The following is a 27743-nucleotide window of genomic DNA, read 5'->3' on the forward strand; positions in this document are numbered from 1 at the left end:
TAAAACCTTAAGCGACTGACATCGGGGAGGGAGAGGGACAAACAGGAGGGACAAAGCAATGAAATTCTACTTTGAGAACTGGCCCCGTCCGTACAGTTCAACACTGACACGGCTCCCTGATACTCTGCTTCTAGAAATTTCCGGATAGCCGGCCCCAAGAAGCCAAAGGGTGGAGAGCCTAGTGTAGGAACAGGGGGAGGCCATTCAGCCCGTCGAGCCTGTTTCCACCATTCGATTAGTTCGTGGCCGATCTGCACCTCAACTCCATCTGCCCGACTTTGCTCCAAATCCCTCGATACCCAACAAAGATCTATCCGCCTCACTCGCGACCAGCCACCAGCGACTCGGTGAGCATGTGGCCACTTTCTCCTCAACCTTTCATTCTCAGTAAAGACAAAAGCAGACAGGCAAGAGAGGGAGAGCAGAAATGAGGGACCTTTCTCAGTTTGGAGTAATCGATGAGATCGGGCCTGTGTCTGTGGATGAGGGCGCACAATGCAAGACCATCCTTCCAGCTAGAGGCAGACAGGGAGAGGACAGGCAGGAGAGAGAAGAGAAGGAAAGTTAATTGAGTTTCGCAGCAAGCTTCAATCTGGTCACTCTCAGAAACTCTTCCCTACCAAATACCTCCCCTCAAATGCAGTTACCACTCCTTACTGCAAGGCCATCATCTCCTCCCCTCAAATGCAGTTACCACTCCTTACTGCAAGGCCATCATCTCACCAGCCTCCCACCTTCTCACCACTCCACTCACCCACCCACCCACCACCCACCCACCTTCTCACTACTCCACCCACCCACCCACCCACCACCCACCCACCTTCTCACCATCCCACTCACCTACCCACCCACCCACCCACCATCTCACCCACTCCACCCACTCACCACCTCACCCACCCACCCACCCACCACCTCACCCACCTACCCACCCACCCACCATCCACCCCACCCACCTTCTCACCATCCCACTCACCCACTCCACCCACCCACCATCCACCCCACCCACCTTCTCACCATCCCACCCACCCACCCACCCACCCACCCACCACCTCACCCACTCACCACCTCACCCACCCACCCACCATCTCACCCACTCCACCCACTCACCACCTCACCCACCCACCCACCCACCACCTCACCCACCCACCCACCCACCATCCACCCCACCCACCTTCTCACCATCCCACTCACCCACTCCACCCACCCACCATCCACCCCACCCACCTTCTCACCATCCCACCCACCCACCCACCCACCCACCACCTCACCCACTCACCACCTCACCCACCCACCCACCCTCTCACCCACCCACCCACCCTCTCACCCACTCCATCCACTCGACCACTCCACCCACCCACCCACCATCCACCCCACCCACCTTCTCACCATCCCACTCACCCACCCACCCACCCACCCTCTCACCCACCCACCCACTCACCAACCCACCCACCACCTCACCGCCCCACCCACCCACTCACCTACCCACCCACTCACCATCCCACCCACCCACCCACCCACCCACCACCTCACCCACTCACCACCTCACCCACCCACCCACCACCTCACCCACCTACCCACCCACCCACCATCCACCCCCACCCACCTTCTCACCATCCCACTCACCCACTCCACCCACCCACCATCCACCCCACCCACCTTCTCACCATCCCACCCACTCACCAACCCACCCACCCACCTCACCGCCCCACCCACCCACTCACCTACCCACCCACTCACCAACCCACCCACTCACCAACCCACCCACCACCTCACCGCCCCACCCACCCACTCACCTACCCACCCACTCACCAACCCACCCACCACCTCACCGCCCCACCCACCCACTCACCAACCCACCCACTCACTCACCACCCCACCCACCCATTCACCACCCCTCCTCACCACCCCACCCCACCCACCTTCTCATCGACCCGCCTTCTCCCCATACCCCTCAACCCCACCTTCCCCCCCCACGTCCCCAAAACCCCATTCCCCCTTTGGGCGGCTGCGTTCCCCCAACAATTCCCTCCTGACCCCCCCCCCCCCCCACCTCCATAACGTCCTCTCTCTTGACCGGTGTCCCCTGGGATTTAAAGCCTTCGCCACCGGCGACCTGGGTCAGTTCGGCCCGACCCCAGATCCCTGTGTGGAATCTCCGAGGCCCCGTTGGCGAAGGCTGCCTGCCAGTAACCAGGAGATGGGAGATTCCGAAGAACCCCCCACCCCCCTCCGCCACCTCACCTGATGTGGAAGTTCTGTACGTTCACATTGCGGTAGGGAGCAGTCTTCCGCTGGCACCATAGCAACAGCCCTTCCTTGGCCGACGTTTCTGAAAGACAAGGAGGTTGTCACCATGGAAACAACACTGCACAGCCTGAGTGTGTAGGCCGCTCTGCCCGTAGTGTCGTCAGGCTGGCCTCCGAGGGTCCAATCGGGGGGGTCCCCCCGAGCAGGCGGAGACAATCTAATCTATTCCGCTCGGCTCAGTCGGCCTCACTCTCCCGCCTGAGGCAGGAGGCCGTGGGTTCCAGTCCCCGCTCCAGGACTTGAGCCCCACGGTCTAGGCCGACTCCGTCAGAGGTGGCGTCAGTCCGACGGGACGTTAAACCGAGGCCTCTCGGGCGGGGGGAAAAGATCCCGCGGCCCACTGCTGGAAGAAGAGCAGAGGGGGGGGACGTTCTCCCCGGCGTCCTGGGCCCCGATACTTATCCCTCAACCTCCGAGAAAAACAGGATTAACTGGTCTTCCGGCTCGTTGCTGTTTGTGGGATCTTGCTGTGCGCAAATCGGCTGTTGCGCTGGCCTCCAAAACCCAGCAGCGACGACCCTCCAGAGGTCACTCGTTGGCTGTAAAGCGGTTTGGGATATCCAGAGGTTGTGAATGTCCTTCTATCTCTAACTCAGGTGAGCAGATGCCCCGGCATCTCGGAGACATCCAGAACAAGAGGATTTCCGTCTCCTGCCGTGAGTGAGCTCATCCCAACTGAGAGGGGCCTCAGTGCCCCTCGGGGGGGAAACCGGCCCTCCTCCGATTACACCCAATCACTGCCCTCCCCGATTACACCCAATCACTGCCCCTCCCCGATTACACCCAATCACTGCCCCCCCCGATTACATCCAATCACTGCCCCCTCCCCGATTACACCCAATCACTGCCCCCCCCGATTACATCCAATCACTGCCCCCCCCGATTACATCCAATCACTGCCCTCCCCCGATTACACCCAATCACTGCCCCCCCCGATTACACCCAATCACTGCCCCCCCCGATTACATCCAATCACTGCCCCCCCCGATTACATCCAATCACTGCCCTCCTCCGATTACATCCAATCACTGCCCCTCCCCGATTACATCCAATCACTGCCCCCCCCCGATTACACCCAATCACTGCCCCCCCCGATTACATCCAATCACTGCCCCCCCCCGATTACACCCAATCACTGCCCTCCTCCGATTACATCCAATCACTGCCCCCCCCGATTACATCCAATCACTGCCCCCCCCGATTACATCCAATCACTGCCCCCCCCGATTACATCCAATCACTGCCCTCCCCGATTACATCCAATCACTGCCCCCCCCGATTACACCCAATCACTGCCCCTCCCCGATTACATCCAATCACTGCCCTCCTCCGATTACATCCAATCACTGCCCTCCTCCGATTACATACAATCACTGCCCCTCCCCGATTACACCCAATCACTGCCCCTCCCCGATTACATCCAATCACTGCCCTCCCCGATTACATCCAATCTCTGCCCTCCCCGATTACATCCAATCACTGCCCTCCCCGATTACATCCAATCACTGCCCTCCCCGATTACACCCAATCACTGCCCTCCTCCGATTGCATCCAATCACTGCCCTCCCCGATTACATCCAATCACTGCCCTCCCCCCCGATTACATCCAATCACTGCCCTCCCCCCGATTGCATCCAATCACTGCCCCTCCCCGATTACATCCAATCACTGCCCCCCCCCCGATTACATCCAATCACTGCCCCTCCCCGATTACACCCAATCACTGCCCCCCCCGATTACATCCAATCACTGCCCTCCCCGATTACATCCAATCACTGCCCCCCCCCGATTACATCCAATCACTGCCCCCCCCCGATTACATCCAATCACTGCCCTCCCCGATTACATCCAATCACTGCCCTCCCTGATTACATCCAATCACTGCCCCCCCCCCCCCCGGTTACATCCAATCACTGCCCTCCCCGATTACATCCAATCACTGCCCCCCCGATTACATCCAATCACTGCCCCTCCCCGATTACATCCAATCACTGCCCCTCCCCGATTACATCCAATCACCGCCCCTCCCCGATTACACCCAATCACTGCCCCTCCCCGATTACATCCAATCACTGCCCCTCCCCGATTACATCCAATCACTGCCCTCCCCGATTACATCCAATCACTGCCCTCCCCGATTACATCCAATCACTGCCCTCCCCGATTACATCCAATCACTGCCCCTCCCCGATTACATCCAATCACTGCCCCCCCCCGATTACATCCAATCACTGCCCTCCCCGATAACATCCAATCACTGCCCTCCCCGGTTACATCCAATCACTGCCCCTCCCCGATTACATCCAATCACTGCCCCCCCCGATTACATCCAATCACTGCCCCTCCCCGATTACACCCAATCACTGCCCCTCCCCGATTACATCCAATCACTGCCCCCCCCCCGATTACATCCAATCACTGCCCTCCCCGATTACATCCAATCACTGCCCTCCCCGATTACATCCAATCACTGCCCCTCCCCGATTACATCCAATCACTGCCCCTCCCCGATTACATCCAATCACTGCCCCTCCCCGATTACATCCAATCACTGCCCCCCCCGATTACATCCAATCACTGCCCCCCCCGATTACACCCAATCACTGCCCTCCTCCGATTACATCCAATCACTGCCCTCCCCGATTACACCCAATCACTGCCCCCCCCGATTACACCCAATCACTGCCCCCCCCGATTACATCCAATCACTGCCCCCCCCGATTACATCCAATCACTGCCCCCCCCGATTACATCCAATCACTGCCCTCCCCGATTACATCCAATCACTGCCCCCCCCCGATTACACCCAATCACTGCCCCTCCCCGATTACATCCAATCACTGCCCTCCTCCGATTACATCCAATCACTGCCCTCCTCCGATTACATCCAATCACTGCCCCTCCCCGATTACACCCAATCACTGCCCCTCCCCGATTACATCCAATCACTGCCCTCCCCGATTACATCCAATCTCTGCCCTCCCCGATTACATCCAATCACTGCCCCCTCCCCGATTACACCCAATCACTGCCCCCCCCGATTACATCCAATCACTGCCCTCCCCGATTACATCCAATCACTGCCCTCCCTGATTACATCCAATCACTGCCCCCCCCCCCCGGTTACATCCAATCACTGCCCTCCCCGATTACATCCAATCACTGCCCCCCCCCGATTACATCCAATCACTGCCCCTCCCCGATTACATCCAATCACCGCCCCTCCCCGATTACACCCAATCACTGCCCCTCCCCGATTACATCCAATCACTGCCCCTCCCCGATTACATCCAATCACTGCCCTCCCCGATTACATCCAATCACTGCCCTCCCCGATTACATCCAATCACTGCCCTCCCCGATTACATCCAATCACTGCCCTCCCCGATTACATCCAATCACTGCCCCTCCCCGATTACATCCAATCACTGCCCCCCCCGATTACATCCAATCACTGCCCTCCCCGATAACATCCAATCACTGCCCTCCCCCGGTTACATCCAATCACTGCCCCTCCCCGATTACATCCAATCACTGCCCCCCCCGATTACATCCAATCACTGCCCTCCCCGATTACATCCAATCACTGCCCCTCCCCGATTACATCCAATCACTGCCCTCCCCGATTACATCCAATCACTGCCCTCCCCGATTACATCCAATCACTGCCCCTCCTCGATTACATCCAATCACTGCCCCCCCCGATTACATCCAATCACTGCCCTCCCCGATTACATCCAATCACTGCCCCTCCCCCGATTACACCCAATCACTGCCCTCCCCGATTACATCCAATCACTGCCCCTCCCCGATTACATCCAATCACTGCCCACCCCGATTACATCCAATCACTGCCCCTCCCCGATTACATCGAATCACTGCCCCCCCCGATTACATCCAATCACTGCCCTCCCCGATTACATCCAATCACTGCCCCTCCCCGATTACATCCAATCACTGCCCTCCCCGATTACATCCAATCACTGCCCTCCCCGATTACATCCAATCACTGCCCCTCCTCGATTACATCCAATCACTGCCCCCCCCGATTACATCCAATCACTGCCCTCCCCGATTACATCCAATCACTGCCCCTCCCCGATTACACCCAATCACTGCCCTCCCCGATTACATCCAATCACTGCCCCTCCCCGATTACATCCAATCACTGCCCACCCCGATTACATCCAATCACTGCCCCTCCCCGATTACATCCAATCACTGCCCCCCCCGATTACATCCAATCACTGCCCTCCCCGATAACATCCAATCACTGCCCTCCCCGATTACATCCAATCACTGCTCCTCCCCGATTACATCCAATCACTGCCCTCCCCGATTACATCCAATCACTGCCCCCCCCCGATAACATCCAATCACTGCCCCCCCCGATTACATCCAATCACTGCCCCCCCCCGATTACATCCAATCACTGCCCCCCCCGATAACATCCAATCACTGCCCTCCCCGATTACATCCAATCACTGCCCTCCCCGATTACATCCAATCACTGCCCTCCCCCGATTACATCCAATCACTGCCCCCCCCGATAACATCCAATCACTGCCCTCCCCGATTACATCCAATCACTGCCCTCCCCGATTACATCCAATCACTGCCCCTCCCCGATTACATCCAATCACTGCCCCCCCCCGATTACACCCAATCACTGCCCTCCTCCGATTACATCCAATCACTGCCCCCCCCGATTACATCCAATCACTGCCCCCCCCGATTACATCCAATCACTGCCCCCCCCGATTACATCCAATCACTGCCCTCCCCGATTACATCCAATCACTGCCCCCCCCCGATTACACCCAATCACTGCCCCTCCCCGATTACATCCAATCACTGCCCTCCTCCGATTACATCCAATCACTGCCCTCCTCCGATTACATACAATCACTGCCCCTCCCCGATTACACCCAATCACTGCCCCCCCCGATTACACCCAATCACTGCCCCTCCCCGATTACATCCAATCACTGCCCTCCCCGATTACATCCAATCACTGCCCTCCCCGATTACATCCAATCACTGCCCTCCCCGATTACACCCAATCACTGCCCTCCTCCGATTGCATCCAATCACTGCCCTCCCCGATTACATCCAATCACTGCCCTCCCCCCGATTACATCCAATCACTGCCCTCCCCCCGATTGCATCCAATCACTGCCCCTCCCCGATTACATCCAATCACTGCCCCCCCCCCGATTACATCCAATCACTGCCCCTCCCCGATTACATCCAAACACTGCCCTCCCCGATTACATCCAATCACTGCCCCCCCCCCGATTACATCCAATCACTGCCCCCCCCCGATTACATCCAATCACTGCCCTCCCCGATTACATCCAATCACTGCCCTCCCTGATTACATCCAATCACTGCCCCCCCCCCCCCCGGTTACATCCAATCACTGCCCTCCCCGATTACATCCAATCACTGCCCCCCCCGATTACATCCAATCACTGCCCCTCCCCGATTACATCCAATCACTGCCCCTCCCCGATTACATCCAATCACCGCCCCTCCCCGATTACACCCAATCACTGCCCCTCCCCGATTACATCCAATCACTGCCCCTCCCCGATTACATCCAATCACTGCCCTCCCCGATTACATCCAATCACTGCCCTCCCCGATTACATCCAATCACTGCCCTCCCCGATTACATCCAATCACTGCCCCTCCCCGATTACATCCAATCACTGCCCCCCCGATTACATCCAATCACTGCCCTCCCCGATAACATCCAATCACTGCCCTCCCCAGTTACATCCAATCACTGCCCCTCCCCGATTACATCCAATCACTGCCCCCCCCGATTACATCCAATCACTGCCCCTCCCCGATTACACCCAATCACTGCCCCTCCCCGATTACATCCAATCACTGCCCCCCCCCGATTACATCCAATCACTGCCCTCCCCGATTACATCCAATCACTGCCCTCCCCGATTACATCCAATCACTGCCCCTCCCCGATTACATCCAATCACTGCCCCTCCCCGATTACATCCAATCACTGCCCCTCCCCGATTACATCCAATCACTGCCCCCCCCGATTACATCCAATCACTGCCCCCCCCGATTACACCCAATCACTGCCCTCCTCCGATTACATCCAATCACTGCCCTCCCCGATTACACCCAATCACTGCCCCCCCCGATTACACCCAATCACTGCCCCCCCCCGATTACATCCAATCACTGCCCCCCCCGATTACATCCAATCACTGCCCCCCCGATTACATCCAATCACTGCCCTCCCCGATTACATCCAATCGCTGCCCCCCCCGATTACACCCAATCACTGCCCCTCCCCGATTACATCCAATCACTGCCCTCCTCCGATTACATCCAATCACTGCCCTCCTCCGATTACATCCAATCACTGCCCCTCCCCGATTACACCCAATCACTGCCCCTCCCCGATTACATCCAATCACTGCCCTCCCCGATTACATCCAATCTCTGCCCTCCCCGATTACATCCAATCACTGCCCCTCCCCGATTACACCCAATCACTGCCCCCCCCGATTACACCCAATCACTGCCCCTCCCCGATTACATCCAATCACTGCCCTCCCCGATTACATCCAATCACTGCCCTCCCCGATTACATCCAATCACTGCCCTCCCCGATTACACCCAATCACTGCCCTCCTCCGGTTGCATCCAATCACTGCCCTCCCCGATTACATCCAATCACTGCCCTCCCCCCGATTACATCCAATCACTGCCCTCCCCCCGATTGCATCCAATCACTGCCCCTCCCCGATTACATCCAATCACTGCCCCCCCCCAGATTACATCCAATCACTGCCCCTCCCCGATTACATCCAATCACTGCCCTCCCCCGATTACATCCAATCACTGCCCCTCCCCGATTACATCCAATCACTGCCCCCCCCCGATTACATCCAATCACTGCCCCCCCCGATTACATCCAATCACTGCCCTCCCCGATTACATCCAATCACTGCCCTCCCTGATTACATCCAATCACTGCCCCCCCCCCCGGTTACATCCAATCACTGCCCTCCCCGATTACATCCAATCACTGCCCCCCCCGATTACATCCAATCACTGCCCCTCCCCGATTACATCCAATCACCGCCCCTCCCCGATTACATCCCAATCACTGCCCCTCCCCGATTACATCCAATCACTGCCCCTCCCCGATTACATCCAATCACTGCTCTCCCCGATTACATCCAATCACTGCCCTCCCCGATTACATCCAATCACTGCCCTCCCTGATTACATCCAATCACTGCCCCCCCCCCCCGGTTACATCCAATCACTGCCCTCCCCGATTACATTCAATCACTGCCCCCCCCGATTACATCCAATCACTGCCCCTCCCCGATTACATCCAATCACCGCCCCTCCCCGATTACACCCAATCACTGCCCCTCCCCGATTACATCCAATCACTGCCCCTCCCCGATTACATCCAATCACTGCCCTCCCCGATTACATCCAATCACTGCCCTCCCCGATTACATCCAATCACTGCCCTCCCCGATTACATCCAATCACTGCCCTCCCCGATTACATCCAATCACTGCCCCTCCCCGATTACATCCAATCACTGCCCCCCCCGATTACATCCAATCACTGCCCTCCCCGATAACATCCAATCACTGCCCTCCCCGGTTACATCCAATCACTGCCCCTCCCCGATTACATCCAATCACTGCCCCCCCCGATTACATCCAATCACTGCCCCTCCCCGATTACACCCAATCACTGCCCCTCCCCGATTACATCCAATCACTGCCCCCCCCCGATTACATCCAATCACTGCCACTCCCCGATTACATCCAATCACTGCCCTCCCCCGATTACATCCAATCACTGCCCCCCCCGATTACATCCAATCACTGCCCTCCCCGATTACATCCAATCACTGCCCCTCCCCGATTACATCCAATCACTGCCCTCCCCGATTACATCCAATCACTGCCCTCCCCGATTACATCCAATCACTGCCCCTCCTCGATTACATCCAATCACTGCCCCCCCCGATTACATCCAATCACTGCCCTCCCCGATTACATCCAATCACTGCCCCTCCCCGATTACACCCAATCACTGCCCTCCCCGATTACATCCAATCACTGCCCCTCCCCGATTACATCCAATCACTGCCCACCCCGATTACATCCAATCACTGCCCCTCCCCGATTACATCCAATCACTGCCCCCCCCGATTACATCCAATCACTGCCCTCCCCGATTACATCCAATCACTGCCCCTCCCCGATACATCCAATCACTGCCCTCCCCGATTACATCCAATCACTGCCCTCCCCGATTACATCCAATCACTGCCCCTCCTCGATTACATCCAATCACTGCCCCCCCCGATTACATCCAATCACTGCCCTCCCCGATTACATCCAATCACTGCCCCTCCCCGATTACACCCAATCACTGCCCTCCCCGATTACATCCAATCACTGCCCCTCCCCGATTACATCCAATCACTGCCCACCCCGATTACATCCAATCACTGCCCCTCCCCGATTACATCCAATCACTGCCCCCCCCGATTACATCCAATCACTGCCCTCCCCGATAACATCCAATCACTGCCCTCCCCGATTACATCCAATCACTGCTCCTCCCCGATTACATCCAATCACTGCCCTCCCCGATTACATCCAATCACTGCCCCCCCCGATAACATCCAATCACTGCCCCCCCCGATTACATCCAATCACTGCCCCCCCCCGATTACATCCAATCACTGCCCCCCCCGATAACATCCAATCACTGCCCTCCCCGATTACATCCCTTCACTGCCCTCCCCGATTACATCCAATCACTGCCCTCCCCGATTACATCCAATCACTGCCCCCCCCGATAACATCCAATCACTGCCCTCCCCGATTACATCCAATCACTGCCCTCCCCGATTACATCCAATCACTGCCCCTCCCCGATTACATCCAATCACCGCCCTCCCCGATTACATCCAATCACTGCCCCTCCCCGATTACATCCAATCACTGCCCCCCCCGATTACACCCAATCACTGCCCCCCCCGATTACATCCAATCACTGCCCTCCCCGATAACATCCAATCACTGCCCTCCCCGATTACATCCAATCACTGCCCTCCCCGATTACATCCAATCACTGCCCTCCCAGATAACATCCAATCACTGCCCCTCCCCGATTACATCCAATCACCGCCCTCCCCGATTACATCCAATCACTGCCCCTCCCCGATTACATCCAATCACTGCCCTCCCCGATTACACCCAATCACTGCCCTCCCCGATTACATCCAATCACTGCCCCTCCCCGATTACATCCAATCACTGCCCACACCCGATTACATCCAATCACTGCCCCTCCCCGATTACATCCAATCACTGCCCCCCCCGATTACATCCAATCACTGCCCTCCCCGATTACATCCAATCACTGCCCCTCCCCGATTACATCCAATCACTGCCCTCCCCGATTACATCCAATCACTGCCCTCCCCGATTACATCCAATCACTGCCCCTCCTCGATTACATCCAATCACTGCCCCCCCCCGATTACATCCAATCACTGCCCTCCCCGATTACATCCAATCACTGCCCCTCCCCGATTACACCCAATCACTGCCCTCCCCGATTACATCCAATCACTGCCCCTCCCCGATTACATCCAATCACTGCCCACCCCGATTACATCCAATCACTGCCCCTCCCCGATTACATCCAATCACTGCCCCCCCCGATTACATCCAATCACTGCCCTCCCCGATAACATCCAATCACTGCCCTCCCCGATTACATCCAATCACTGCTCCTCCCCGATTACATCCAATCACTGCCCTCCCCGATTACATCCAATCACTGCCCTCCCCGATAACATCCAATCACTGCCCCCCCCCGATTACATCCAATCACTGCCCCCCCCCGATTACATCCAATCACTGCCCCCCCCGATAACATCCAATCACTGCCCTCCCCGATTACATCCAATCACTGCCCTCCCCGATTACATCCAATCACTGCCCTCCGCGATTACATCCAATCACTGCCCCCCCCGATAACATCCAATCACTGCCCTCCCCGATTACATCCAATCACTGCCCTCCCCGATTACATCCAATCACTGCCCCTCCCCGATTACATCCAATCACCGCCCTCACCGATTACATCCAATCACTGCCCCCTCCCCGATTACATCCAATCACTGCCCCCCCCGATTACACCCAATCACTGCCCCCCCCGATTACATCCAATCACTGCCCTCCCCGATAACATCCAATCACTGCCCCTCCCCCGATTACATCCAACCACTGCCCTCCCCGATTACATCCAATCACTGCCCTCCCCGATTACATCCAATCACTGCCCTCCCCGATTACATCCAATCACTGCCCTCCCCGATAACATCCAATCACTGCCCCTCCCCGATTACATCCAATCACCGCCCTCCCCGATTACATCCAATCACTGCCCCTCCCCGATTACATCCAATCACTGCCCTCCCCGATTACACCCAATCACTGCCCTCCCCGATTACATCCAATCACTACCCCTCCCCGATTACATCCAATCACCGCCCTCCCCGATTACATCCAATCACCGCCCTCCCCGATTACATCCAATCACCGCCCCCCCCGATTACATCCAATCACCGCCCTCCCCGATTACATCCAATCACTGCCCTCCCCGATTACATCCAATCACTGCCCTCCCCGATTACATCCAATCACTGCCCCCCCCGATAACATCCAATCACTGCCCTCCCCGATTACATCCAATCACTGCCCTCCCCGATTACATCCAATCACTGCCCCTCCCCGATTACATCCAATCACCGCCCTCCCCGATTACATCCAATCACTGCCCCTCCCCGATTACATCCAATCACTGCCCCCCCCGATTACACCCAATCACTGCCCCCCCCGATTACATCCAATCACTGCCCTCCCCGATAACATCCAATCACTGCCCTCCCCGATTACATCCAATCACTGCCCTCCCCGATTACATCCAATCACTGCCCTCCCCGATAACATCCAATCACTGCCCCTCCCCGATTACATCCAATCACCGCCCTCCCCGATTACATCCAATCACTGCCCCTCCCCGATTACATCCAATCACTGCCCTCCCCGATTACACCCAATCACTGCCCTCCCCGATTACATCCAATCACTGCCCCTCCCCGATTACATCCAATCACTGCCCACCCCGATTACATCCAATCACTGCCCCTCCCCGATTACATCCAATCACTGCCCCCCCCGATTACATCCAATCACTGCCCTCCCCGATTACATCCAATCACTGCCCCTCCCCGATTACATCCAATCACTGCCCTCCCCGATTACATCCAATCACTGCCCTCCCCGATTACATCCAATCACTGCCCCTCCTCGATTACATCCAATCACTGCCCCCCCCGATTACATCCAATCACTGCCCTCCCCGATTACATCCAATCACTGCCCCTCCCCGATTACACCCAATCACTGCCCTCCCCGATTACATCCAATCACTGCCCCTCCCCGATTACATCCAATCACTGCCCACCCCGATTACATCCAATCACTGCCCCTCCCCGATTACATCCAATCACTGCCCCCCCCGATTACATCCAATCACTGCCCTCCCCGATAACATCCAATCACTGCCCTCCCCGATTACATCCAATCACTGCTCCTCCCCGATTACATCCAATCACTGCCCTCCCCGATTACATCCAATCACTGCCCCCCCCGATAACATCCAATCACTGCCCCCCCCGATTACATCCAATCACTGCCCCCCCCCGATTACATCCAATCACTGCCCCCCCCGATAACATCCAATCACTGCCCTCCCCGATTACATCCAATCACTGCCCTCCCCGATTACATCCAATCACTGCCCTCCGCGATTACATCCAATCACTGCCCCCCCCGATAACATCCAATCACTGCCCTCCCCGATTACATCCAATCACTGCCCTCCCCGATTACATCCAATCACTGCCCCTCCCCGATTACATCCAATCACCGCCCTCACCGATTACATCCAATCACTGCCCCTCCCCGATTACATCCAATCACTGCCCCCCCCGATTACACCCAATCACTGCCCCCCCCGATTACATCCAATCACTGCCCTCCCCGATAACATCCAATCACTGCCCTCCCCGATTACATCCAACCACTGCCCTCCCCGATTACATCCAATCACTGCCCTCCCCGATTACATCCAATCACTGCCCTCCCCGATTACATCCAATCACTGCCCTCCCCGATAACATCCAATCACTGCCCCTCCCCGATTACATCCAATCACCGCCCTCCCCGATTACATCCAATCACTGCCCCTCCCCGATTACATCCAATCACTGCCCTCCCCGATTACACCCAATCACCGCCCTCCCCGATTACATCCAATCACTACCCCTCCCCGATTACATCCAATCACCGCCCTCCCCGATTACATCCAATCACCGCCCTCCCCGATTACATCCAATCACCGCCCCCCCCGATTACATCCAATCACTGCCCCTCCCCGATTACATCCAATCACTGCCCCTCCCCGATTACATCCAATCACTGCTCCCCGATTACATCCAATCACTGCCCCTCCCCGATTACATCCAATCACTGCCCCTCCCCGATTACATCCAATCACTGCCCCTCCCCGATTACATCCAATCACTGCTCCCCGATTACATCCAATCACTGCCCTCCCCGATTACATCCAATCACTGCCCTCCCCGATTACATCCAATCACTGCCCTCCCCGATTACATCCAATCACTGCCCCCCACCGATTACATCCAATCACTGCCCCCCGATTACATCCAATCACTGCCCCCCACCGATTACATCCAATCACTGCCCCTCCCCGATTACATCCAATCACTGCTCCCCCCGATTACATCCAATCACTGCCCCTCCCCGATTACATCCAATCACTGCCCCCCACCGATTACATCCAATCACTGCCCCCCCCCGATTACATCCAATCACTGCCCTCCCCGATTACATCCAATCACTGCCCCCCACCGATTACACCCAATCACTGCCCCCCACCGATTACATCCAATCACTGCCCCCCCCGATTACATCCAATCACTGCCCTCCCCGATTACATCCAATCACTGCCCCTCCCCGATTACATCCAATCACTGCCCCCCACCGATTACATCCAATCACTGCCCCCCCCCGATTACATCCAATCACTGCCCTCCCCGATTACATCCAATCACTGCCCCTCCCCGATTACATCCAATCACTGGCCCTCCCCGATTACATCCAATCACTGCCCCTCCCCGATTACATCCAATCACTGCCCCCCACCGATTACACCCAATCACTGCCCTCCCCGATTACATCCAATCACTGCCCTCCCCGATTACATCCAATCACTGCCCCTCCCCGATTACATCCAATCACTGCCCCCCACCGATTACATCCAATCACTGCCCTCCCCGATTACATCCAATCACTGCCCTCCCCGATTACATCCAATCACTGCCCCCCCCGATAACATCCAATCACTGCCCTCCCCGATTACATCCAATCACTGCCCCCCGATTACACCCAATCACTGCCCCCCCCCGATAACATCCAATCACTGCCCCCCCCCGATAACATCCAATCACTGCCCTCCCCGATTACATCCAATCACTGCCCTCCCCGATTACATCCAATCACTGCCCCCCCCGATTACACCCAATCACTGCTCCCCCCGATTACATCCAATCACTGCCCCTCCCCGATTACATCCAATCACTGCCCCTCCCCGATTACATCCAATCACTGCCCCCCCCGATAACATCCAATCACTGCCCCCCGATTACATCCAATCACTGCCCTCCCCGATTACATCCAATCACTGCCCCCCCCGATTACATCCAATCACTGCCCCTCCCCGATTACATCCAATCACTGCCCCTCCTCGATTACATCCAATCACTGCCCTCCCCGATTACATCCAATCACTGCCCCTCCCCGATTACATCCAATCACTGCCCCCCCCGATTACATCCAATCACTGCCCCCCACCGATTACACCCAATCACTGCCCTCCCCCGATTACATCCAATCACTGCCCTCCCCCGATTACATCCAATCACTGCCCTCCCCGATTACATCCAATCACTGCCCTCCCCGATTACATCCAATCACTGCCCCTCCCCGATTACATCCAATCACTGCCCCCCACCGATTACATCCAATCACTGCCCTCCCCGATTACATCCAATCACTGCCCTCCCCGATTACATCCAATCACTGCCCCCCCCGATAACATCCAATCACTGCCCTCCCCGATTACATCCAATCACTGCCCTCCCCGATTACATCCAATCACTGCCCTCCTCCGATTACATCCAATCACTGCTCCTCCCCGATTACATCAAATCACTGCCCCTCCCCGATTACATCCAATCACTGCCCCCCCCCGATTACATCCAATCACTGCCCCCCCCCGATAACATCCAATCACTGCCCTCCCCGATTACATCCAATCTCTGCCCTCCCCGATAACATCCAATCACTGCCCTCCCCGATTACATCCAATCACTGCCCCCCGATTACACCCAATCACTGCCCCCCCCGATAACATCCAATCACTGCCCCCCCCGATAACATCCAATCACTGCCCTCCCCGATTACATCCAATCACTGCCCTCCCCGATTACATCCAATCACTGCCCCCCCCGATAACATCCAATCACTGCCCTCCCCGATTACATCCAATCACTGCCCCCCCCGATAACATCCAATCACTGCCCTCCCCGATTACATCCAATCACTGCTCCTCCCCGATTACATCCAATCACTGCCCCTCCCCGATTACATCCAATCACTGCCCCTCCCCGATTACATCCAATCACTGCCCCCCCCGATAACATCCAATCACTGCCCCCCGATTACATCCAATCACTGCCCTCCCCGATTACATCCAATCACTGCCCCCCCCGATTACATCCAATCACTGCCCTCCCCGATTACATCCAATCACTGCCCCCCCCGATAACATCCAATCACTGCCCCCCCCGATAACATCCAATCACTGCCCTCCCGGATTACATCCAATCACTGCCCCCCCCGATAACATCCAATCACTGCCCCCCGATTACATCCAATCACTGCCCTCCCCGATTACATCCAATCACTGCCCCCCCCGATTACATCCAATCACTGCCCTCCCCGATTACATCCAATCACTGCCCCCCCCGATAACATCCAATCACTGCCCCCCCCGATAACATCCAATCACTGCCCTCCCCGATTACATCCAATCACTGCCCTCCCCGATTACATCCAATCACTGCCCCCCCCGATAACATCCAATCACTGCCCCCCCGATAACATCCAATCACTGCCCTCCCCGATTACATCCAATCACTGCCCCCCACCGATTACATCCAATCACTGCCCTCCCCGATTACATCCAATCACTGCCCCTCCCCGATTACATCCAATCACTGCCCCCCCCGATTACATCCAATCACTGCCCTCCCCGATTACATCCAATCGCTGCCCCCCCCGATTACATCCAATCACTGCCCCCCCCGATTACATCCAATCACTGCCCTCCCCCCGATTACATCCAATCACTGCCCTCCCCGATTACATCCAATCACTGCCCCTCCCCGATTACACCCAATCACTGCTCCCCCCGATTACATCCAATCACTGCCCCTCCCCGATTACACCCAATCACTGCTCCCCCCGATTACATCCAATCACTGCCCTCCCCGATTACATCCAATCACTGCTCCCCCCGATTACATCCAATCACTGCCCTCCCCGATTACATCCAATCACTGCTACCCCCGATTACATCCAATCACTGCCCCCCCCGATTACATCCAATCACTGCCCTCCCCGATTACATCCAATCACTGCCCTCCTCCGATTACATCCAATCACTGCCCCTCCCCGATTACATCCAATCACTGCCCCTCCCCGATTACATCCAATCACTGCCCCCCCCGATTACACTCAATCACTGCCCCTCCCCGATTACATCCAATCACTGCCCCCCCCCGATTACATCCAATCACTGCCCCTCCCCGATTACATCCAATCACTGCCCCTCCCTGATTACATCCAATCACTGCCCCCCCCGATAACATCCAATCACTGCCCCTCCCCGATTACATCCAATCACTGCTCCCCCCGATAACATCCAATCACTGCCCCCCCCGATTACATCCAATCACTGCCCATCCCCGATAACATCCAATCACTGCCCTCCCCGATTACATCCAATCACTGCCCCCCCCGATTACATCCAATCACTGCCCCTCCCCGATAACATCCAATCACTGCCCTCCCCGATTACATCCAATCACCGCCCTCCCCGATTACATCCAATCACCGCCCTCCCCGATTACACCCAATCACTGCCCCCCCCGATAACATCCAATCACTGCCCTCCCCGATTACATCCAATCACTGCCCTCCCCGATTACATCCAATCACTGCTCCCCCCAATTACATCCAATCACTGCCCCCCGATTACGTCCAATCACTGCCCTCCCCAATTACACCCAATCACTGTCCCCCGATTACATCCAATCACTGCCCCTCCCCGATTACATCCAATCACTGCCCCTCCCCGATTACATCCAATCACTGCCCTCCCCGATTACACCCAATCACTGGCCTCCCCGATTACATCCAATCACTGCCCCCACCAATTACACCCAATCACTGGCCTCCCCGATTACATCCAATCACTGCCCTCCCCGATTACATCCAATCACTGCCCCTCCCTGATTACATCCAATCACTGCCCTCCCCGATTACATCCAATCACTGCCCTCCCCGATTACATCCAATCACTGCCCCCACCAATTACACCCAATCACTGCCCCCCCGATTACGTCCAATCACTGCCCTCCCCAATTACACCCAATCACTGTCCCCCGATTACATCCAATCACTGCCCCTCCCCGATTACATCCAATCACTGCCCTCCCCGATTACATCCAATCACTGTCCCCCGATTACATCCAATCACTGCCCTCCCCGATTACATCCAATCACTGCCCTCCCCGATTACATCCAATCACTGCCCTCCCCGATTACATCCAATCACTGCCCTCCCCGATTACATCCAATCACTGTCCCCCGATTACATCCAATCACTGCCCCCCCCCGATTACATCCAATCACTGCCCTCCCCGATTACATCCAATCACTGCCCCTCCCCGATTACACCCAATCACTGCCCCTTCCCGATTACATCCAATCACTGCCCCCCCCCGATTACATCCAATCACTGCCCCTCCCCGATTACATCCAATCACTGCCCCTCCCCGATTACATCCAATCACTGCCCCTCCCTGATTACATCCAATCACTGCCCTCCCCGATTACATCCAATCACTGTCCCTCCCCGATTACATCCAATCACTGCCCTCCCCGATTACACCCAATCACTGGCCTCCCCGATTACATCCAATCACTGCCCCCACCAATTACACCCAATCACTGGCCTCCCCGATTACATCCAATCACTGCCCTCCCCGATTACATCCAATCACTGCCCCTCCCTGATTACATCCAATCACTGCCCTCCCCGATTACATCCAATCACTGCCCTCCCCGATTACATCCAATCACTGCCCCCACCAATTACACCCAATCACTGCCCCCCCGATTACGTCCAATCACTGCCCTCCCCAATTACACCCAATCACTGTCCCCCGATTACATCCAATCACTGCCCTCCCCGATTACATCCAATCACTGTCCCCCGATTACATCCAATCACTGCCCTCCCCGATTACATCCAATCACTGCCCTCCCCGATTACATCCAATCACTGCCCTCCCCGATTACATCCAATCACTGCCCTCCCCGATTACATCCAATCACTGTCCCCCGATTACATCCAATCACTGCCCCCCCCCGATTACATCCAATCACTGCCCTCCCCGATTACATCCAATCACTGCCCCTCCCCGATTACACCCAATCACTGCCCCTCCCCGATTACATCCAATCACTGCCCCTCCCTGATTACATCCAATCACTGCCCTCCCCGATTACATCCAATCACTGCCCCTCCCCGATTACACCCAATCACTGCCCCTCCCCGATTACATCCAATCACTGCCCCTCCCTGATTACATCCAATCACTGCCCTCCCCGATTACACCCAATCACTGCCCCTCCCCGATTACATCCAATCACTGCCCCTCCCCGATTACATCCAATCACTGCCCCTCCCCGATTACATCCAATCACTGCCCCTCCCTGATTACATCCAATCACTGCCCTCCCCGATTACATCCAATCACTGTCCCCCGATTACATCCAATCACTGCCCTCCCCGATTACATCCAATCACTGCCCTCCCCGATTACATCCAATCACCGCCCCTCCCCGATTACATCCAATCACTGCCCCTCCCTGATTACATCCAATCACTGCCCCTCCCCGATTACATCCAATCACTGCCCTCCCTGATTACATCCAATCACTGCCCTCCCTGATTACATCCAATCACTGCCCTCCCCGATTACATCCAATCACTGCCCTCTCCAATTACACCCAATCACTGTCCCCCGATTACATCCAATCACTGCCCTCCCCGATTACACCCAATCACTGCCCCACGATTACATCCAATCACTGCCCTCCCCGATTACACTCAATCACTGCCCCCCCCGATTACACCCAATCACTGCCCCACGATTACATCCAATCACTGCCCTCCCCGATTACACTCAATCACTGCCCCCCCCGATTACATCCAATCACTGCCCCCCCCGATTACACCCAATCACTGCCCCCCCCGATTACATCCAATCACTGCCCCCCGATTACACCCAATCACTGCCCCCCCCGATTACATCCAATCACTGCCCCTCCCCGATTACACCCAATCACTGCCCCCCGATTACACCCAATCACTGCCCCCCCCGATTACATCCAATCACTGCCCTCCCCGATTACATCCAATCACTGCCCCCCGATTACACCCAATCACTGCCCCCCCCGATTACATCCAATCACTGCCCCTCCCCGATTACACCCAATCACTGCCCCCCGATTACACTCAATCACTGCCCCCCCCGATTACATCCAATCACTGCCCCCCGATTACACCCAATCACTGCCCCCCCCCGATTACATCCAATCACTGCCCCCCCCGATTACACTCAATCACTGCCCCCCCCCGATTACACCCAATCACTGCCCCCCCCGATTACATCCAATCACTGCCCCCCCCGATTATACCCAATCACTGCCCCCCCCGATTACATCCAATCACTGCCCCCCGATTACACCCAATCACTGCCCCCCCCGATTACATCCAATCACTGCCCCTCCCCGATTACACCCAATCACTGCCCCCCGATTACACCCAATCACTGCCCCCCCCCGATTACATCCAATCACTGCCCTCCCCGATTACATCCAATCACTGCCCCCCGATTACACCCAATCACTGCCCCCCCCGATTACATCCAATCACTGCCCCTCCCCGATTACACCCAATCACTGCCCCTCCCCGATTACATCCAATCACCGCCCCCCGATTACACCCAATCACTGCCCCCCCCGATTACATCCAATCACTGCCCCTCCCCGATTACACCCAATCACTGCCCCCCCCGATTACACCCAATCACTGCCCCCCCCGATTACATCCAATCACTGCCCCTCCCCGATTACACCCAATCACTGCCCCCCCCGATTACATCCAATCACTGCCCCTCCCCGATTACATCCAATCACTGCCCCCCCCGATTACACCCAATCACTGCCCCCCCCGATTACACCCAATCACTGCCCCCCCCGATTACATCCAATCACTGCCCCTCCCCGATTACATCCAATCACTGCCCCCCCCCGATTACATCCAATCACTGCCCTCCCCGATTACATCCAATCACTGCCCCCCCCCGATTACATCCAATCACTGCCCCTCCCCGATTACATCCAATCACTGCCCCCCCCCGATTACATCCAATCACTGCCCTCCCCGATTACATCCAATCACTGCCCCTCCCCGATTACATCCAATCACTGCCCTCCCCCGATTACACCCAATCACTGCCCCCCCCGATTACACCCAATCACTGCCCCCCCCGATTACATCCAATCACTGCCCCCCCCGATTACATCCAATCACTGCCCCCCGATTACACCCAATCTCTGTTGGGTAATGTTCCAACATGGCGGCCACACTCACCTTCCACAGAGATGTCCTGAATTGCGAAGCGGAGAATAATCGTCCAGATCATCCCCAGAGTCATCTTCAAATTCCCGTCCACAATTTCTGCACAGGAAGAGGCAGAGTTAGCGAGGGAAGGGGCGGGGTTAGTGGGGGAGGGGCGGGGTTAGCAGGGAGGGGGCGGGGCTAGCAAGGGAAGAGGTGGGGCTAGTGAGGGAATGGGGTGGGACTATATGAAGGAAGAGGTGGGCTTAGTGAGGGAAGGGGCGAAATTATATGGGAAGGGGCGGGGTTAGCAGGGGAGGGGCGGGGTTAGTGAAGGAAGGGGCGGAATTATATGGAAAGTGGCGGGGTTAGTGAAGGAAGGGGCGGAATTATATGGGAAGGGGCGGGGTTAGTGAAGGAAGGGGCGGAATTATATGGGAAGGGGCGGGGTTAGTGAAGGAAGGGGCGGAATTATATGGGAAGGGGCGGGGTTAGTGAAGGAAGGGGCGGAATTATATGGGAAGGGGCGGGGTTAGTGAAGGAAGGGGCGGAATTATATGGGAAGGGGCGGGGTTAGTGAAGGAAGGGGCGGAATTGTATGGGAAGGGGCGGGGTTAGTGAAGGAAGGGGCGGAATTATATGGGAAGGGGCGGGGTTAGTGGGGGAATGGGTTGGGTTAGCGAGGGAAGGGGCGGGGTTTGCGAGCGAAGGGGCGGGGTTAGTGAAGGAAGGGGCGGAATTATATGTGAAGGGGTGGGGTTAGCGAGAGAAGGGGCGGAGTTGCGGGGAAGGGGCGGGGTTATAGAGGGAGGGGCGGGGTTAGCGGGGGAGGGGCGGGGCTAGCAAGGGAGGAGGTGGGGTTAGTAAGGGAAGGGGTGGGACTATATGAAGGAAGAGGTGGGCTTAGCGAGGGAAGGGGCGGAATTATATGGGAAGGGGCGGGGTTAGCGAGAGAAGGGGCGGAGTTGCAGGGAAGGGGCGGGGTTATAGAGGGGGTGGGCGGGGTTATAGAGAGAAGGGGCGGAGTTTGGATCCATTTCGCAGCTGCTGCAATGTCCCTTGATCCAATGATCTCTCACCAGTGACTCCCTGCCCTCTCTGGCCAATATTTGCAGCACCCACATTATTGTTTATTTCACTCGAAGCTCTTATCCTCGCCCTCGGGACTTTCGACCGGAGTCATTAATATTTGGTTTGGAGGAGAGCCGCCTCCCTCTCGGTCATAACGATGGCCGTCACACGATGATCAGGGATGAGGATGGTTCACGATGGTGGAGGGGCGGGTGGGAACGCTACAATGAGCCTCAGTACCCCCGGGCTAGAGAGAGGGAAGAATCAACCGCTCACTCCTTGGGGGGGGGGGGGGGGGGGAAAGAGTGACGGCGATGCCCCCCACAGCTGAATAGCTGAGCGCCACACACCGTCTAGGCCCGTTGCTTCCCCCTCGGCGCCTTCGGGAGACGAGGGGGGCGCGTATGAAACGGACGCGGAGGGGAGGGGAGGGGAGGGCGGGATTGTGTTCGCGATACTGACCCTCGGCCCCGATGGAGACCAGCTTCACTCCTTTGCTGGCGATGTAGTCCAGCGCCTTGTTCACGTTGGCGATCTTGTGGAAACGCATCTTGCCTTTGTCGGGTTTGGGGAGCCGTTCGCCTGCAGCGGAACACAAGGACCCCCAGTGAGAAACACCGCGCCATCTCCCCTCCCCACAGGACCTCTCCCAACACGGCCTCCCCCCCCCAAACCCGGAACAGAAACCAACCCCCCTCCCTCCCACCTCCCCAGGGATTGGAGGGTTAAATTACGAGGACAGGTTGCAGAGACTGGGCTTGTATTCCCTCGAGTCTAGAAGATTAAGGGGTGATCTAATCGAGGGGTTTAAGATGATTAAACGATTTGATCGGGTCGATAGAGAGAAACTATTTCCTCTGGTGGGGGGAGTCCAGAACAAGGGGGCAGAACCTTAAAATTAGAGCCAGGCCGTTCAGGGGTGATGTCAGGAAGCACTTCTTCACACAAAGGGGAGTGGGAATCTGGAACTCTCTCCCCCCCAAAAAGCTGTTGAGGCTGGGGGTCAATTGGAGCTTTCAAAACTGAGATTGATGGATTTTTGTTGGGTTTCGAGGGATATGGAACCGAGACGGGTAAATGGAGTTAAGATACAGATCAGCCATGATCTCATTGAATGGCGGAACAGGCTCGAGGGGCTGAATGGCCTCCTCCTATTCCCACGTAACAGGCTCGAGGGGCTGAATGGCCTCCTCCCGTTCCCACGTAACAGGCTCGAGGGGCTGAATGGCCTCCTCCCGTTCCCACGTAACAGGCTCGAGGGGCTGAACGGCCTCCTCCTGTCCCATTGTGGCCGGCATCAAGGGAATAATAATAATAATTGTTGAAATGTTTCCCAGATAAACCTGTCCGCCTCAGGCTCCTTATTATAGACACTCTCAGGGACAGGTGTGTTCAACAAGGAACTACACAGAGTCCCGATTCGGGAGGGAGTGCAGGTCCGAGCACGAAAGCAAGTCAGGTAGTGGCAGGGAAAGGCTTCGTCAAAACGAGACTGAGCGGGTGGAATTCTCCTTCCCCTGCCTCTCCTGCCTGCCCATTGCCAGTTGTGATGATCTGGAATTCACTGCCTGAAAGGGCGGTGGAAGCAGATTCAATAATAACTTTCAAAAGGGGAATTGGAGAAATACTTGAAAAGGGCTGTGGGGCAAGAGCAGGGGGGAGTGGGACTAATGGGTTAGCTCTTTCAACGAGTCGGCACGGGCATGAAGGGCCGAACGGCCTCCTTCTGTGCTGTAAGATTCTACGATTGACCCAAGGTCGGCTCTAGGAGTGCGAGAGGGGGGGGAAGAGGGGGATCTCCAGGACCTCGTACGAAGGCCGAGCTCACCTGAAATGACTTCCAGGAGCAGCATGAGTTTGAGGCCATTGCGAAAATCCTCTTCAATGTTTTCAATCTGAGTTCCGGCCTTCCTTAAATGCGAGTTACACCACGCTGTGAACGTCTAGAAAAGGGAAGCAACATTACTGAGGGACACATTCGACCTACATCGGCTCCCGGTCCAGCAACGCCCCGATTTAAAAATTCTCATCCTTGTTTTCAAATCCCTCCTCGCCCCCCCTCCCTATCTCTGTAACCTCCTCCAGCCCTAAACCCTCCGAGATCTCTGCGCTCCTCCAATTCTGGCCTCTTGCCCATCCCCCCGATTCCCATCGCTGTGCCATTGGCGGCCGTGCCTTCAGCTGCCTGGGCCCTAAGCTCTGGAATCCCCTCCCGAAACCTCTCCCCCTCTCTCTCCTCCTTTAAGACGCTCCTTAAAACCTCCCTCTTTGACCGAGCTTTTGGTCGCCTGTCCTAATATCTCCTTATGCGGCTCGGTGTCTGATTTACGCTCGTGGTGAGTCTGGGGGGGGGGGTTCGCTGTTAGGTGTGACGGGGCGAGCGTTACAGGAAGTAAGTGTGACGCTCACAGGAAGAGAGTTACCAGCCAATCTATCGTGGCCTGGTTCGTGGTTGGCTGCAGGGGATGTTGGTTGTAACAGGCTGGGAGAGGTGACAGCGCCACCAGTGGAGCGAGAATGAATAACAGGTGTTATGGCCCCGCCCCTCTGGACCCTCCCCCACATTGGGGTACGCCCCTCCCACAGTGGAGTAGCTGCCTTGAGCCATGTATGAAGAATGGATGAGCAAGGTACAGGGGGATCACCAGTGAACATGGAACTCCAATGGGAAGGACCTTCTGGGAGGAAGAAGATTGGTGGTCATGGCAATTTTCCAATCTCCAACCCATAACCCTACAATATTCCAGTGCACCCTGGTGCAGGAATGGCTCATGTTCTGGTCTCATTTGGTAGTAATGGCTGGGGAGGGATGAGTATGAAGTATGCAGTGGTAGGGGTGCCTCAGGTCCCAGGCGAGCAGGTCACCTCTTCACCCTTCAATGGTGGATAAAGATGTCCACCGTGGCTCAGTGTCTCTCTCTCGCCTCTGAGTCAGAAGGTCGTGGGTTCGAGCCCCCACTCCAGAGACTTGAGCCCCGTAATCCAGGCCGACACTCCCGGTCCCAGTACTGAGGGAGCGCCGCACTGTCGGAGGGTCAGCACTGAGGGAGCGCCGCACTGTCGGAGGGTCAGTACTGAGGGAGCGCTGCACTGTCGGAGGGTCAGTACTGAGGGAGCGCTGCACTGTCGGAGGGTCAGTACTGAGGGAGCGCCGCACTGTCGGAGGGTCAGTACTGAGGGAGCGCTGCACTGTCGGAGGGTCAGTACTGAGGGAGCGCCGCACTGTCGGAGGTGCCGTCTTTCGGATGAGACGTTAAACAGAGGCCCCGTCTGCCCCTCTCAGGTGGATGTAAAAGATCCCACGGCCACTATTGGAAGAAGAGCAGGGGGAGTTCTCCCCGGTGTCCTGGGGCCGATATTTATCCCTCAACCAACATCACTAAAAAAACAGATGATCTGGTCATTATCACATTGCTGTTTGTGGGATCTTGCTGTGCACAAATTAGCTGCCGCGTTTCCTACATTACAACAGTGACTACACTTCAAAAGTACTTCATTGGCTGTAAAGCGCTTTGGGACATCCTGAGGTCAGTTTAATGTCTCATCCGACAGTGCGACGCTCCCTCAGTACTGACCCTCCGACAGTGCAGCGCTCCCTCAGTACTGACCTTCCGACAGTGCGGCACTCCCTCAGTACTGACCCTCCGACAGTGCAGCACTCCCTCAGTACCGACCCTCCGACAGTGCAGCGCTCCCTCAGTACTGACCCTCCGACAGTGCGGCGCTCCCTCAGTACTGACCCTCCGACAGTGCGGCGCTCCCTCAGTACTGACCCTCCGACAGTGCGGCGCTCCCTCAGTACTGGCACCGGGGAGTGTCGGCCTGGATTATGGGGCTCGAGTCTCTAGAGTGGGGGCTCGAACTCCACGACCCTCTGACTCAGAGGCGAGAGAGAGAGAGAGACCCACTGATAGGCGTAGAGATGCTGAGCACGGTTTGGGCTCTTTACATCTCAGGGACCCCTGAAAAATGTGACCTTTCTTTCCCCAACCCCCCCTCCACTCCCCTCCCCGCCTCCTGGCCCTCCAACTCCTTCCTAAATCGTACCCTGGATGTGACACTGCCGCCTGGGAGCTGGTATGTAGAAACCCAATGAGCTGTTGAAGTAACTGCTGCACAGCTGACAGCTGTCTATATCACTCTCCTGCTGCACACACACACACACACACACAGGGCCAAATTTAGACGGAGAGGGGAAGGAGGGT

General features: G+C 56.6%; 1 protein-coding gene across 1 annotated transcript in view; it reads right to left on the minus strand.

The window, feature by feature from the left end:
- Positions 1-355: 355 nt before the first annotated feature.
- The window catches only part of zgc:165653 (uncharacterized protein LOC100006671 homolog), a 56912-nt gene continuing 29524 nt past the window's right edge, over positions 356-27743 (minus strand). Inside the window, exons 2-6 of the mRNA XM_067975769.1 lie at positions 25367-25481; positions 24001-24120; positions 22501-22587; positions 2242-2329; positions 356-515 (exon numbers count right to left, since the gene is read on the minus strand). Of these exons, the coding sequence (XP_067831870.1) occupies positions 371-515; positions 2242-2329; positions 22501-22587; positions 24001-24120; positions 25367-25481 (555 nt within the window). The 3' untranslated portion in view covers positions 356-370. The remainder of the gene's footprint in view (positions 516-2241; positions 2330-22500; positions 22588-24000; positions 24121-25366; positions 25482-27743) is intronic.

The sequence above is a fragment of the Heptranchias perlo genome, chromosome 43 (genome assembly GCF_035084215.1).
Source record: "Heptranchias perlo isolate sHepPer1 chromosome 43, sHepPer1.hap1, whole genome shotgun sequence".
NCBI classification, from domain to species: Eukaryota; Metazoa; Chordata; class Chondrichthyes; order Hexanchiformes; family Hexanchidae; genus Heptranchias; species Heptranchias perlo.